This window comes from Monodelphis domestica, chromosome 4, assembly GCF_027887165.1.
Source record: "Monodelphis domestica isolate mMonDom1 chromosome 4, mMonDom1.pri, whole genome shotgun sequence".
NCBI classification, from domain to species: Eukaryota; Metazoa; Chordata; class Mammalia; order Didelphimorphia; family Didelphidae; genus Monodelphis; species Monodelphis domestica.
The window spans coordinates 418,151,974-418,167,864 of record NC_077230.1 but is presented as its reverse complement, the minus strand read 5'-3'; the positions used below and the strand labels follow the sequence as shown (position 1 = coordinate 418,167,864).

At 50.8% G+C, this 15,891-nt stretch overlaps 1 protein-coding gene across 4 annotated transcripts in view; it reads left to right on the top strand.

Annotated features, from left to right (window-relative positions):
* The window catches only part of RYR1 (ryanodine receptor 1), a 96,051-nt gene that overhangs the window by 67,196 nt on the left and 12,964 nt on the right, over positions 1-15,891 (top strand). The window contains exons 68-86 of one of the 4 annotated variants that reach the window (XM_056796142.1): positions 3,089-3,176; positions 3,477-3,569; positions 5,338-5,352; positions 6,437-6,607; positions 7,260-7,319; positions 7,455-7,592; positions 7,961-8,073; positions 8,536-8,632; positions 8,762-8,868; positions 9,763-9,814; positions 9,942-10,010; positions 10,109-10,208; positions 10,990-11,069; positions 11,230-11,306; positions 11,462-11,535; positions 12,295-12,312; positions 13,160-13,240; positions 14,447-14,535; positions 14,621-14,749. In XM_056796142.1, the coding sequence (XP_056652120.1) occupies positions 3,089-3,176; positions 3,477-3,569; positions 5,338-5,352; positions 6,437-6,607; positions 7,260-7,319; positions 7,455-7,592; positions 7,961-8,073; positions 8,536-8,632; positions 8,762-8,868; positions 9,763-9,814; positions 9,942-10,010; positions 10,109-10,208; positions 10,990-11,069; positions 11,230-11,306; positions 11,462-11,535; positions 12,295-12,312; positions 13,160-13,240; positions 14,447-14,535; positions 14,621-14,749 (1,651 nt within the window). The remainder of the gene's footprint in view (positions 1-3,088; positions 3,177-3,476; positions 3,570-5,337; positions 5,353-6,436; positions 6,608-7,259; positions 7,320-7,454; positions 7,593-7,960; positions 8,074-8,535; positions 8,633-8,761; positions 8,869-9,762; positions 9,815-9,941; positions 10,011-10,108; positions 10,209-10,989; positions 11,070-11,229; positions 11,307-11,461; positions 11,536-12,294; positions 12,313-13,159; positions 13,241-14,446; positions 14,536-14,620; positions 14,750-15,891) is intronic. The other 3 variants (XM_056796144.1, XM_056796145.1, XM_056796146.1) reach the window with 3 other exon arrangements.

Sequence of the window (15,891 nt, the reverse complement as noted above, 5' to 3'; positions counted from 1 at the left end):
TAAAGCATCATGGGAGAATCATGGTGTTTAAAAGATGGGCTTTGTATCAGAGTACAGCTTGGGATCATTGAAAGCATCTCCCAAATGTGATCCAGGCGTCTTCCCTCCTCTTCAACTCTGGGTCCCATTCACTGTCCTTCTGTAGTGCCTGTATAAGAAATATGTGTGGGTGGACTAATCCTATGGGCTTCTCAGACAAATGTGTGTACCGATCTGGGCAACATGCCTCTTTCATCCACTTGGTCTTCCTGTGTGGATTGCAAGGCTGATAGCATATAGGCAAGAAGGATTTATTAAGCATTTATTGTATCAGGTACTTTACCAAACATGAGGAAACAAAGGTAAGTAAAAAGAGAGTTCCTGCCCTGAAGGAGCTTAAATCCTTTTTTTTTTTTAAATCAATTACTTTTTTTTTTCAGTTACATGTAGAAACAATTTTTGGCAATTGTTTTCTGACATTTCAAGATTCAGATCCTTTCCCTGCCTCTCTTCCCCCCACCTCCCTGAGGCAGTAAATAATCTGATATAAGTTAAACCAATGTTTTCATGCAATACATATTTCTGTATTGAAGAGCTTAAATTCTAATAAGAATTGGGAAAGGAATCAGCATTTCTATGGCAACTACAGTGCGCTAAGCACTTTACAAATATTGTCTCATTTGATTTTCACCACAGTTTGGCGAGGTAGGTGCTAGTATCCCCATTTTGCAGTTGGGGAAATTGAGGCAAACAGGAGATGAAGTGAATTGCCTTAGTTCACTTGAGAAGGAGATGGTAAAATACTCCAGTGTCTTTGTCAAGTAAACCCCATGGACAGACAGCATTGGTATACTATGGTGCAGGGGGTCAGAAAGAGTCTGATGCGACCCAGTGACTAAAGGACAACGACTGACTGTGTGCCAGGCACTGTGCTAACTAAACATGAGGCCACAATGAAAGACAAAATTCAGTCCCTACCCTCAAGGAGTTTACAGTTCCATGAGAGAGGCAACTACATGCAGGATAAATTGGAGATAATGAACAGAGGGATAGGGAAAGGCCTGGGATTTTAGCTGGAACTTGAAGGAAACCAGGCAGTGGAGATGAAGAGGGAGAGCATTCCAGGCTTGGGGGACAGCTGGTAAAGATGCCTGGTGCAAAGAGATGGAGTGTCTTGTTCACGGAACAGCCAGAAGGCCAATGTCACTGGATCAGAGAGGACATATCTGAGAATTAGTAGGAGGCTAGATCACAGAGGACTTTGAATGCCAAACAAAGCATTTTGGATTTGGTCCTGGAGGTGATAGGGAGCCACTGAAGATTATGGAGCAGAGGAGTGACATGCTTAGTTCCTCTGGTACAACCTGTTCTTAATTGAGTCTTGGTGACTGTTCTTCCTTATGTGCTAGATATCCCAGAAATCAAAGCCCAGCTCCCTTTGCATTTCACCCTCTTCCCTTTCTTGTCCTGTCTCCCCATGGCATCGCTCCCATTTTCCACAGCCTTCCAGGGATCACTGACAGAGGCTCAGTAACCAGTAACCAGAGCTGATATTTTTTTCAGCAGCCTGGAATATAGTTTATGTGAGCCTGGAGATTAGAATTCATCAGGGGTGCCCAGGTACTCCCTTCCAGCAAGATCCCTTCTGGCTCAAACCCTCCATCATCCTTGTAGGTACCGCTGGGTACCTTCCTGATGGAACTCCAACTGTCATAAATCATTGCTTAACTGAACATTGCCTCCTCCTAATCTCCCTTCCCTCCCAGACACCAAACCTCTTCCCCTTACACCCCCGAGCCAATAGGATGTATTTGTGAGCACATCTGAGTCATAGATCAAACAGCCGGATTGGGTGGCCGGGCATCTAGCTCAGGACGTTAAGGTAATCACAGTAAAAATAACCTCCCAACTCATGCTGGGCATTTTCTTAGACTCAAAAGCCTTCCAGGTCTGAGCTAGGCAGAAGGCCACCTCAGCTAAAATTCCAAAGCCTTTAATCACTTGCCTATTCTAATTGCTGGGCATAATTCGTTCCCGAGAATTAACGTTTCGGGTCACCCAAAGGGTGTTGGAGAGACAGCTGGTGAGCATGAGTGGGTCGCGCCATGGTCCCAACAAAGAATGGTCCGGGACAAACTTCGTAGAGGATATCCTGCCTGAGATGGACAGCCGGAACAGAAGTGGGGATTATTAGAGAACACGGAGGGATCTTGGGTGATAGGAAGTGCAGAGACCTAGAGGGGAGCATCCTTTAGGCACCCAGCCTACTGGGCACCCTGCTTAGGACATGGAAAAGAGCCTCCTCACAGGGCAAGGCATGGATGGGTCATGATATTCAGTCACCATTAGAGGGAGGAGCTCCATTGATGTGATCACAGATCCATTGGGTTCCATGTTTCAAAGGATTGAAGGATGGGTCCTTCCTGATCTAAGAAAAGTGATTTCCTTGATTCCTGAGGACCCCTCCCAATGGACAACCCCCCCCCCCAGAAAAATGCTTTGAAGAATGAGTCAGTGTAGAAAATGCCTTTGGGTGGAATGCTAAGAATTCTCTCTTGAGGAGCCATTGAATGACTTGTCTGGTCATTAATTTATTGTTTACTTAAAATGGAGCCAACACTGGGCTTCTGGGTTTTTTTTTATTTTTATTTTTTAATCTTTTATTTTCATTGATGTCTTTTTTCAAATGTTCCATTCGTTACCTGAATATATCTTTCCCCTCTCCCCTCCCCAGGCAGCCATCCCCTAGAATAGAGATTTTAAAAGAAGGGGAGGGAAAAGTCGTTCAATAAAACTAAACAACGTGTCAACTGTTTCTGACGGTTTATGTACTATTCCACACCTCTGTACAGAAGGGAGGGAGGTAACACCAGCTTTTTTAGCAGGAGGCCAGTCTGGCATGATTCTCCCCCCTTCCCCTCTCCTCTCTCAACAAATGCCTTAAAATGATGGTGCCCTTTACTAGCCCCTGGTGACTGCTATCATCATCCCAGGCCTCAGTTTCCCTGTCTGTCAAATGAATCAGTCCTCTATTCTTGTCCAACCTCCTCTCCCTCCACACTCTCCTCTCCTCACCCCTCTAATTCTCTGCCTCGTCACCCTCCTGCAGAGCCCACTGGCTCACAGAGCCCAATCCTGATGCAGAAGAACTCTTCAGAATGATAGCAGAAATCTTCATCTACTGGTCAAAGTCTCACGTAAGCTCGTCCCCCACCCCTACCCCTTCCTTGGCACTGCCCTGAAACTCCGGATGGGGAGTAACTGTGGTAGAGTAGAGACCCTGGACCCAGAATCACAAGTCCCGAGTTCAAGTCTTGTCTCCCCAAGGTGACCTTAAGCAAGTCTGTTGCCTTCTTGGGTTCTCAGTCTTGAAAAGGAATGGGTTAGGCTAGCTGACCCCTGAGGACCCTTCCAGCCCTCACGCCCTCCGTACAGGGTTCTGCCACTGAGATTTGAAGCCCTTTGGTCTCTCTGCCCATTTTCTTTCCCACCCACAGAACTTCAAGAGAGAGGAACAGAACTTCGTGGTACAGAACGAAATCAATAACATGTCCTTCCTGACAGCAGATAGCAAGAGCAAGATGGCCAAGGTAGGAGGAGGAGAATGGGAGGGGGGCCATCATTTCCTCTCCCTGCCCTTCCCAGCCTCCCCTCCAGCCCAGACCTTCCCACCTCACCCTCCCTCCAGGCCTTCTCCTTCTCCTCAGCTTCTTTCCCCATGACCTTCCCTTGTCTCAGTCCCTTCCCTGTCACGCATTTATTAAGTGCCTACTATGTACATAGCCCTGTGCTAAGTGCCAAGGATACAGCCAAAGCAATCCACAGATATTTGTTTAGCACCTACTATGTGCCAGGCACTGTGCCAAGAAAGGCAAAAACGTCAACGGCAAGCAAAAGCAGGGTCTCTCCCCTCAGGGAGCTCATAGTTAAATTGGGGAGACAATATGCAAATAATTTGATACATATATGCAGTGTAAACTCCAGGAAGGCAGCCACAGCAGGGGAGGCTAGGAGAGCAGGTGGGATCTTGAAGGAAACTAAGAGGCAAAAATGAGGAGAGTCCAGGGCAGATTCATGGAATGGGGGATGGAGTCTTGTACAAAGATCAGCAAAAAGGCCACTGTAGCTATGTCGCATGTAGAGTGTGTGAACAGGTAAAGTGGAAGGGATGAAGGAGCCAGGCTGTGAAGGGCTCACAAGAAAATCTTATATTTGATCCCAGAGGTAATAGGGAGCCAGTGGAGTTTATTGAGTGCAGGAGGGCATGACATGATCAGACCTCTGTTTTAGGGAAATTATTTAGCAGCTGAGTGGAGGATGGGTTGGAGGAAAAGGGAGAGACTTGAAGCAGGGTTATTAAGAACAGATGATGAGGGCATAAACTGGGGTTGTGGCTATGTTAGTGAAGAAAGGGGGGTGCATACAAGGGATGTGGGGGTGGGAGGTTGAGTGAGGAACCAAGAATCTACTGAGGTTTCAAGCCTCAACAGTAATAAGAAAGAGAATAGCTGGGTGGCATAATAGAGTACCAGGCATGAAGAGGGAAGGTCCCAGGTTCAAATTGAGCCTCAGACACTTCCTAACTGTATGACCCTAGGCAAGTCACTTAACCCCGATTGCCTAGACCTTTCCCTTCTGTCTTAAGAGTCCTTATGAAGAGAGAAAGCAAGCATTTTTACAAAACAATAATAGGAAAGTTCAGAGGTAGAGAGCTCAGAGGAGGCAAGATAATGAGTTGTTTTAGATGCCTGTGGGACATCCAACTCCAGATGTTCCATGGAGGGTTGGTGGTGCAAGACTAGAGTTCAAGAAAGAGATGAGAGCTGGATAAATAGATCTGGGAATTATCAGCCCGGAGGCCACCGATGAAGCCATCATCTGGCCAATAGGGCTTCTCTGGACAGATCTGAACCATCCATGTGGTTGGATTGGGTGGGTGAACCTCAAAAGCCACAGAATGTGGAACATTAGAAAAGAGAGAGAACTTAGAGGGAAGAAAGTTAGAGCTGAGAAAGGCCTTAGCATGGAGGCAGATCTGGGGGGAGCCTTTACCCCAGTGGTGTCAGAGCTGAGAGGGACTTTAGGACATAAATGTCAGGGCTGCAAGGGATCTTCGGAAACCACTGAATCCATTCCCCTGCCTCATTTTATACAGTAGGAAAGATTCAGAAAGGTCCAGAGAGAAGGGACACTTTACACTTATGGACAGAAGTGAGTCTAGCACCCAAGTCTCCCAGCTCCCAGCACAGGGGTTTTGTCCCCTTCCAACTATTTTAAGGAGGGGGCCTGGGCAGGGGATGGATTGGAATTCCAAGGGGTAACCATATCTCTGTCTCTGTCTCTGCCCGGATGGAGCAGGCGGGAGATGGACAGGTCAGCACTCCCCCCCACCCTAAGGGTCTCAAAGCATGGCTGGATGGCTGAATCCCCCAGCCCCAATCCCCTCTGCTCCTATTATATCTCTATCCCCTAGACTCCTACCTCCTTTGACTCTCCACATTCCCTCTCCCAGCTCTACCCTTACCTAGGCTTGGACTTCCTGGCCCCTCATCACCCAATCTCCTGACTCCCCTGTCACCAAACTCCAACCCCTCCTCAGTCTTCCTGGCCCCCAATCCCTTTGTCCTCTAGCTGCCCATCCCCTGGCCCCAACTTTCTCTCCCAGCCTCCTTTGCTTCCCCAAATCCCCTTACCAAGAACTGTATGATCAGACCTCTGTTCTTCACTTGGCTTCCTTTTTCTGCCCTCTCTCTCCCCACAGCTTCCCCCAACCATCACTGCCACAACCACCAAAAGCCCTATCCCTTTACCCCTCTTCCCCAAATCTCTAGCTTCTCGCAATTTGACCTTTTTTTTTTACTTTGTAAAAAAAAAGAAATTCTCTTTGCTACTCTAGAGCATCTGGGTTGGAGAGGAGTGGCTGTTGGGGCCTGGAGAATGGAAGGGAGGGGGGCATGTGCATGCTGCCCCACAAAAGGGCAGGCATGGGGGTCAATGCTGGGGGCCTAAAGGCTCCATGCAAGAGCTGGTATCTTCATGTGTGATCTTGAACATGTCCACGTCTCTATCCCCTGCATCTGTTTCCTCTGTATGTGCCGCGTTTCTGTCTTTCTGTCTCCACCTCTTTCTCTGGGTCTCTTTTTCTCCATATTCACATAGCCCATTGGTCCATGTTGGTCTTTTGATGTCCTCCTAGGTCTGCATGTCTTATCTATGTATCAACATTGTCTCTTCCTTGTCTCTGAACTTGGGTCCTTCTTAGGGACCCAAGGGAAGCCTCAACTGAACAGCTTGATCTTTCTTGGGTCTGGTTGGTGAGGGAGTTGTGACCTCTTAGGGAACCCTAAACCCAAGAGAACCAAGGGTGTGGAAGGATTGGGGAAATGCGTTCCTGGAAGAGGATCTTGGGGGGAGAAGGAGTGGGGGTCCCAGTCTCTAAGATATGTGTGGCCTGCAGTCAGGAGGCTCTGATCAGGAGAGAACGAAGAAGAAACGTCGTGGGGACCGATATTCCGTCCAGACCTCTCTGATAGTGGCTACCCTCAAGAAGATGCTTCCCATTGGGCTGAACATGTGTGCACCCACTGACCAGGACCTCATTGCACTGGCCAAGACTCGTTATGCTCTGGTACCCACTCCACTTCTCTGAATTTTCTCATAATTTAATTGACCCCTCTTGACCATTTACTGAATCTTCTGGTCAGTGTCTGACCTATACCTATCTCCTCTGGCCATTCTCTAACCTCTCTGACTCTTTGTCCATTCCTTGTCCCCTTTGGCCAGTATCTGACCCATCACAGACCTCTATGACCATTCACTTACCCTCTGATATTTCAGTGACCTCTCTGACCCATTTGGCCAGTATCTGACACATCTCTCACCTCTCTGACCATTCCCTGACCTCTCTGGCCAGTTTCTAATTAATCTCTGACCCCTTTAGCCAATATTTGACCCACAGGCCATCCTCTGATCCTGCTGACCTCTCTGACACATATTTTACGCATCTCTGACCATTCTTTGAGCTTTTTAGCCAGGACTTGACCTCTCTGACCATTTAGTGAGCTCTCTGGCCAATATCTGGCCCATCTCTCACTCCTCTAACTATCCTCTGACCCCACTGAACATGCTCTGACTCCTGCAATGACCTCCTCTGACCATTCCTTGACTCTTCCCACTCTCCTATATATACCCCTAGATCCCTATGAAAATATATTGGGGAGGCAAGGAGCCAAGAGCCCTTCAGCTTGACTTTGCCTCCCTCCAACCATATTTGTCCCCAGAAAGACACAGATGAAGAAGTTCGGGAATATTTGCAGAATAACCTTCACCTTCAGGGAAAGGTATCAGCCCAGTCTTGGAGCTGGAGGTGGGATGAGGATTATAAGGGGTTGGTAGAGGGTGGATAAAGCATGTCAGGTTAGAGCCAAGACCCATCCCTTAGAAACACTCCATGAATAACTGCTTCTTTTTCCCAGAGTGAAGGTTCTCCATCTCTGCGCTGGCAGATGGCCCTGTACCGGGGGCTACCTGGCCGGGAAGAGGATGCTGATGACCCTGAGAAGATTGTTCGCCGAGTTCAGGAAGTATCAGCAGTGCTTTTCCACCTGGAGCAGGTAGTTGGGAGCTCTATAGAGGTAGACTTTTTCCTGGGAAGGGGTGAGACCTCAAAGGAGGGAGAACTTTGGTCCCAAAGGACCCAGACCTGAATAAAGGAGGGCCTCAAAGGGATGAGAGAGCATGAATTTCATATGGTAATAGACTTACACCTAGAAGGAACCTTAAAGTCACCTAGTCCAACCTCTTCAATATGTAGAGGAGGAAATAGAGGCATGGAGAGGGTTAGGTTATATGTCCAAGATACTGGCTGAGCTAGGGTTTGAACCTGGATCTCCTGATTCTTAGTCCAATGTTCTTTCCGCTTCCCCATGGATTCTGAGCGTAGGATGGTTTGTTCCCTGATCCTTATCTACTCCTCCTACAGACAGAGCACCCCTACAAGTCCAAGAAAGCTGTGTGGCACAAGCTTCTTTCGAAACAGCGTCGTCGGGCAGTTGTGGCTTGTTTCCGCATGACGCCTCTGTACAATCTGCCCCGGTGAGAGAGTCTTGGGGAGAAGGGTATGGAGGGGAAGTTGGAGAACCCCAAGGAGAGTCAAGGGATTGGAATCAGATAAGAATGGGCTGTTTCCTAATCCTAAACAGATGTTCAATTAACTTAACTTCGAATCCCTGCCAGGGATACTGGATTTTAGAGTCTAGCTGAGCTTTCTTCCATTGGAGGAGCAAGGTGATAGAGTCAGGAAATGAGGGTGACAAAGGGACAGGGAACTTCAAAGGACAGGAAGAAGGCTAGAATTCTGAGACAAAGGTGAGGGGTTGAACAGGGGCTGTCAAAATGGTGTTGGATTGAGGGGCACTGGAGATGACTGAGCAGTGATGGCGGACTGAAAGAAATTGACATGGCTAGAGTGTTTCAGGGAGAAAGGCTGGACATAGGGAGACGGGAACTTCTCTCGGACTCCGCTCACCCACTCCCACCTTCGACCTTGTCCTACAGGCATCGGGCAAGCAATATGTTCTTGGAGTCCTACAAAGCAGCCTGGATCCTGACCGAGGAGCATAGCTTTGAGGACCGAATGATTGATGACCTCTCTGTGAGATGGGGACCAATGGGCAGGGGGAGCCCCATGGCAGGGCATGGGGGGGAGGAGAGCTCCATTGAGGTAGGGATGGTCATTTGGCAGCCTTTCCCCAATGTGCCTATCCCTACTCTCACCTTAAAGAAAGCTGCAGAGGAAGAAGAAGAGGAAGAAGAACAGGAGGAAAAGAAGCCGGATCCTCTGCACCAACTGGTATTACACTTTAGCCGGACAGCCCTGACGGAGAAGAGGTGAGGTCCTAAGGAGTTTTCTCCTGTTGCCCCTCTCCTAGGGCCCAGGGAGAACCAAAGGGAATCCTAGGGAGATAGTTAGATTACCTGGAGAAGCCCAACCCCCAAATACCTGAGATTTCCCCCAAACCTCCGAGGCATCTCTAATACCCTTCTCCTATACCCTAGAGCTATCTCTAATGCCCGCCACCCAAACACCAATGTCCCCTTTCCCCTTACCCCACTCTGACACCTCCATTTAATTTCTTCCAAAACCCTGAGGACACCATCCCTCCTTAGCTTATTAAACTTCACTCTCCTACATTTTATGTTCCAGTCCAAATTGCCCACGTGCCTGTTCTTCACACAATATTTCCCATTTCCAAGCCTCTATCCAGGCTGTTCCCCATGCCTAGAACGTATTCTCTTTTCATGTCCTATTAGAGTCCCATTAGCTTTCTTTAAGATTCCCTTCAGACGGGGCAGCTAGGTGGCTCTGTGGATTGAGAGTGAGGCCTAGAGACAAGAGGAATGGGTGACAATCTGGCTTTAGATACTTCTTAGCTTGGTGACCCTGGGTAAGTCACTTGACCCCTGTTGCCTTGCCCTTACTGCTCTTCTGCCTTGGAATTAATATCTAAGACAGAAGGTAAGGGTTTAAAAAATTAAACTTAAAAATTCAACACCCCCCCATTGCCCTCCCCTCCCCACAAATTATTCACTATTTACTCTGTGTAGATTCTGTATTTCCTTCTCCGTGTTCATGATCCCTCAACTCAGCCCAGGGACATTGCAACCTGGTTGGCACATCTTGCCCCCTCTGTCGGGGAGACCTCTCCTACCAGGGGGTTCCTCCATCCCTCATCTTCCCCTGGGGAGATGCCCTCACTGACCATCCCCCCAATTTCTTTCCAGCAAACTGGATGAGGACTACCTGTACATGGCATACGCCGACATCATGGCCAAGGTGAGCCCCCCAAGAATGCCCCTCCGGACCGGCACGGGGCAGCTCCCCCCTGCCCCAGCCTGGGGAAGAGCAGAGGAGGGTCCTTTTACCTCCCTCCCCCTTCTCACTCGTCTCCTGCCCCGTCCAGAGCTGCCACTTGGAGGAGGGAGAAGAGGCTTCAGAACCTGCAGAGGAGGAGGTGGAAGCCTCCTTCGAGGTATGTGGGAGCAGGGACCCATGGAAGAGGGTCTCCCAGGAGGCATCTCGGGGAAGGGGACGCTGATGCTCTCCATCCATCTGTCTGTCCTTCTCCAGGAGAAGGAGATGGAAAAGCAGAGACTTCTCTACCAGCAAGCCAGGCTGCACAACCGAGGCGCTGCTGAGATGGTACTCCAGATGATCAGTGCGTGCAAAGGTCTGTGTGCCGCTGCCCTCCTGGGCCCTGCACGCTCACTCCTCGCACTCTGCCCTCTGCCCTGGCACCTTGTAGCCTCAGAAACTCACCTCTGACCTCCTCGGCCCATGAACCAGGGCCTCCACAGGGCCTTGGGCCAGCCCTTTGGCCCACTAGGGATCCCCAGACAAAAGTGGGGATGGTGGAGCACGCTGGGCCTGGAGTCAGAAAAACATGAATTTGAATCCAGCCACAGACACTTACTTACTCGATGTGTGGTGCTGAGCAAGTCATTTCGCCTCTGTCTGCCTCAATTTCCTCACCTGTAAGATGGGTATCACAATAGCATCTATAGCACAAGTTTGTTTTGAGAATTAAATGAAATAATATTTATAAAGCATTTAGCACAGTGCCTGCGACATAGTAGGTGCTTTTAAAATGCTTCTTTCAAGGGCAGCTGGGTGGCTTCTTGGGATTGAGAACCAGAGCTGAGGTCGGGAGGTCCTGGGTTCAAATCTGTCCTCAGACACTTCCTAGCTATGTGACCCTGGGCAAGTCACTTCACCCCCATGGCCTCTCCCTTACCACCCTTCTGCCTTGGAACCAGTGCTTAGTATCAATTCTAAGATAAAAAATGGTTTATTTGGTTTTTTTTTTTTTAATTAAAAAAAACTTAATGCTTCTTTCCTTCCCTCCTTCCTACCCCCATTCATTCTGGCCCCACTCAGACCTGCCCGTGCTGGTTCTCCTGTGCCCCAGGAGAGTGTGGCCTGGGCACTGAGTGGGTGCTGTCTTCTGGCAGGAGAGCCGGGAGCCATGGTGTCATCCACCCTGAAGCTGGGCATCTCCATCCTCAATGGCGGCAACATAGAGGTCCAGCAGGTATGAGGAGGCCGGGGATGGCCATGGGGAGGGTGGCCTCAGCGGGGATCTCTCAGAGGAGACAGGTTGGACCCGATGCTCTCAGCGGTGCCTTCCCATTTGTCTGGGCCTCCTGGGCTGCCTGCTTGAGGCCTTCCTCCTGCTTTTCTGTCTCCTGCAGAAGATGCTAGAATACCTAAAGGACAAGAAGGAGGTGGGCTTCTTCCAGAGCATCCAGGCCCTGATGCAGACGTGCAGGTCTGTCAGCAGCAGAGGCTGGAAGGGGGGATCGACAGAGGGATGGAGAGAGAGAGAGATAGCTACAAGGAGCTAGGGCTCCTGGGGGCCAAGCCGGGGCCTCACACGCGCCCCCCTGCCCCATCCCCTCTCTGTCCCTCCCCTGCTCCAACTAGTGTTCTCGATCTGAATGCCTTTGAGAGGCAGAACAAAGCAGAGGGACTTGGAATGGTGACCGAGGAAGGGACTGGTGAGCCCCCTCCTCATCCCTCTCCTTGGGACCCCCCCCCCTTGGGACTCCCCTTCCTATCCCTAATCCTAGAGCCGACTTTCCCCTAAGTAACCTCCACCCCCATCCTGGGGCTCTAACTACAAGGACACCCCCTCATCCTGGGGAACCCCCTTCCCTAGGACTCCATCTCCCCATAGGCCCTCACTCCTCTGGGCACCCCTTCTCCTGGGGCTCTATCCCCATCCTTCCAAGGGTTCCCCCTCCCTGCCCTGGGACTCTCCCTCCTCCCTTTCCCCTATCTGGGTTGCTGTTTTCCCACCCCCATTAATGGCCCTAATACACGTTAATCCCGTTTCCTCTTTGCTGCTGTTGTGATGTGTGGTACTCACCTCTCTCCCTGACCTCTGACCCCTGACCCTGACCCCCTCCGGCCTCCTCCTCCACACCGATGTCTCCCCCTGTTCCTGTCTCTCTCCTTGGCCCCATTACCTCTCCTTGTTTCTGCCATCTCCTGCTCTCCCCGACTTTCTCCCTCCATTCTCCCGCACCCCCCTTCCTGCCCACCTCTTCCTGCCTCGTCTCTCCCGGCCCGTTTCCATCTCTCTGGCTCATCTCTTCATCTCTGTGACTGTCTCTCTGTGTCGTCCCGTACTTCTCCCCCTCTCGGTCACTCTCTCCGTGTCTCCGTGTCCGTCTGTCTGTATCTTCTCTCTCCACATTGCTGCCTTTCCCTCTCTCCCCATTCTTCCCTCCTCCCATCCTGTCCGGCTGCCTCAGTCATCAATCGCCAGAACGGTAATTCCCCTGCCCACGGCCCTGTGTGCGCCCTGCTCTGCTAACCCTCCTTCTCGCTCCTGCCTACCCCGGGCCGGGACCAGGGCCAGGATCAGAGAGCAGGGACCGGAGGACAGACACAAGCGCCTGGGCAGGGATGGGGCAGGCGGCAGGACCCAGCACAGCGTGCCAGGGCAGGATTGGGGCACAGGCTCTTTATTTACTTTAGGGTCTCTGGATCAGCTGGCCCAGGACAGGCAGGGCTGCCCCCCCGAGACCCCAATTGCTCCAAGCTCCAGACCCTCCGACTGGTCTCCTTTCATTCCAGTCCCTCAGTTCCCCCCACCGGACTGGCTGCCATTGGCCTCTCCCTTCTGATGGGGCCCCTTTGCGCCTGCTTTGAATGGTCCATCCATAATCTGACTTATTTTTCCTTGTCCCCGTCCTTCTTCCTCCCTGTGGCCTGCCATGGCTGCCATCCGCATACCCCAGCCCCGCTGCGCAGCGATGCCTCTGCCCGGCCCCCTCGGGTGCCCTGGGATGTCCCGGGCCCTGAGGCCGTCCCTCCTGATATCCCAGACCCCGAGGCCGTTCGCAGCCCCTGAAATCCTCCATCCCACCACGTCCTAGACCCTGAGCTCACAGACTTTGACGTCACTGATCCCACGAAGTCACAGCTCTGTGATGTCCCACCGACGTCATGGCGGGACTAGCCAGGCATGAGTCAGCCCTCGTCCACTCCGCCCGGTCCCGTGTGCTGTGGGCTGTGTGCTGTGTGCATGGGCCTTGTGCATGCTGTTCCCTGGGGGGCCCTGGCCCCCCGCAGGCTGAGCCAGCAGGGTCCTCCCTCCCTCCCTCTCTGTCCCAGGAGAAAAAGTGATGGCAGACGACGAGTTCACCCAGGATCTCTTCCGCTTCCTCCAGCTGCTGTGCGAAGGCCACAACAATGGTGAGAGAAAGGGGGGAGGGGGGAGGAAAGCAGTGAGAGGAAGGGGGGAGGGGGGAGGAAAGCAGTGAGAGAAAGGGGGGAGGGGGGAGGAAAGCAGTGAGAGAAAGGGGGGAGGGGGGAGGAAAGCAGTGAGAGAAAGGGGGGAGGGGGGAGGAAAGCAGTGAGAGAAAGGGGGGGAGGGGGGAGGAAAGCACTGCCAAGGTCCGGGAGAGGACCGGGATCCTGGCCTGGATCGCCCAGATTCAAGTCCCAGGCCAGCTACCTGATGAGCTGTCAGGGACTATGTGACCCTGGAAAAGTCATTTTACAAACTCTCTGGGCCTCCAGTTTCTCTCTCTAATAGCCTCCCAGCTCTCCGTACTCCAGGAGTCGGACCTGAGAGCCCCAGCGCCAGAACTTATTAGTTATATGACCGTCCACAAGTCGCTTTCCTTTCTGAATCTGTTTCCTCCTTTATTTATATAAATATATATAAATATAATATATTACATTATATATTATAATAATATAAAATAGGTTTCCTATATTTTATATATAAGCATGTTAATATATAAAATATATTATATTTATATGTCTGTTTTATATGAATATATTTATTATTCATATAAATAAGTTCAAACAAATAATACTCCCCACTTCCCAGGCCTGTTGTGACAGTCAAATGAGTTGATGCTGAATTGAATTCAGTAAGCGTTAATTAAGCACCCACTGTGCGGGGGGCGCTTCAAAGGCCAAGAAACCGATGAGAATTTCTTCAGTGGCTCTCAATGCTACTGTCCCTACTAGCAGCCAGCATTTACATAGCACCTACTACGTGCCAGGCAGGCACTGTTCTAAACGCGGGGAAAGGTAAAAAAGGAGTCATCCCTGTCCTCAAGAAGCTTCTGTTCTACTGAGGGAAGCGACGGAGTACATGGCCCAGGAAATACAGAACCCACCCACAGAGGGACTGGAAAGCAGTGGCGAGGGCAGGTGGAAGCCGGTGCGGAGGATGGATTGGAGAGGGCAGAGGCTGAAGGCCAGGAGTCCCATTAGGAGGCTGTTCTAGTCAAGAAGATTTGGGGGAGGCCCGAGTTAGGGGGGTTCCTGTGGGAGGGGAGAGATGGAAGTAGATGAATAAGTCTCGATGGCTACTCGGACTGGGGTAAGTGTTTCTGGAACCTTAAAGGCCCATGGAAATGTGAGCCAGTGGTCTGTCACTCCCAGACTTTCAGAATTACCTCCGGACGCAGACAGGGAACACGACCACCATCAACATTATCATCTGTACTGTGGATTATCTGCTAAGGCTCCAGGTGGGCATCCCGGGCTAGGGAGGGGGCAGCCCCCCATGCCCACCCCACCTTGGGCCGTTTCCACTCACCGCCTGCTGCCCCCCAGGAGTCCATCAGTGACTTCTACTGGTACTACTCTGGGAAGGATGTCATCGACGAGCAGGGGAAAAGAAACTTCTCCAAAGCGATGGCAGTGGCCAAGCAAGTCTTCAACAGCCTCACGGAGTACATCCAGGTAGCTCCCGCCCCCCCCCCCAACCCACCTCTTTCCCATACTGCCCTCGGCCTCAACTGGCCTTCTCGATGTCAGTTACACATCCTGCCCCCTCCAGGAAGCCCTAGAGAACATCGGAAACTGAAAGGACAAATAGGCATCATTGTGTCTAGCCACCTCATTTAATGGAAGGGGAAACTGAGGCACAGAGTAGGAAGAGATTTGTCCAAGGTTGCACAGAATCCAGGCTTGAACTAAGACCTCTAGATGCCTCACAAAAATGCCCTTTTCACTAGACCCCAGTTGCTACCTTTCATGAGCGCTTATCTAATTAATATGCATTCGTTAAGCAAGAATAAAGAAAATAAATATTCAACACCTACTTAAAAGGGACCTTAGAAATCCTCTCATTTAATGAGTGGAGGGATGGGGTCTGGGAATGGAGGCCCAGAGGAGGGCCAGAATTCCGTCTGCTACGATCATGGTACCTCCTTTGAGCCTTTACAGAAGGCTCCTCTGTGTTGGAGCTGGCCCAGCTCAGTCACCCAGGGACAGGGACCCTATTTATTCTGCCTCTATCTATCTCCCCAGCCCAGGGCCCAGCTTCAGAAATGTTTGTGGAATCGACTTGGATTTGTTTGTTGAAAGACAGGAGAAAAAAAAAAACCACACACACACCCCAATCCCAGCCCTCAAGGAGTTCACAGTCTAAGAGACCCAAATAAATAAATTAGAAATAAGCCAATGAGGTCAGGGAGGAAGCAGCCACTCCCAAAGAGAGATGCTGAGGGCTTCCGGGAGCCAGAGGTAGAAGTCACAGAATTCTGTTTCTGGGTAGATCTGGGGAAGGAAAGAGAGAGGAAAGGGAGGAAGAGGAGACATCTCTGAGGCTTGAGGTCTGTGGCAGGGCACTCAGCCCGTTAGCTTTCCCTCACCAAGCCTAGACAATGGACATATCGAAGAAATATTTGCTAAATCAAAGGATCCTGGCTGAATCCAGTGCCTACGTGACCCAAGACAAGTCATTTCCCTCCTTCTGAGTCTGGGCCTCAGTTTCCTAATCAGGCAACTGAAGGAGCCGGACTTGGGTGGTCTCCCAGACACCTCCAGTTCTAAATCGTGCGAGTCTCCGTTCATGATCGATGGGGACAGCCAAACGCTGA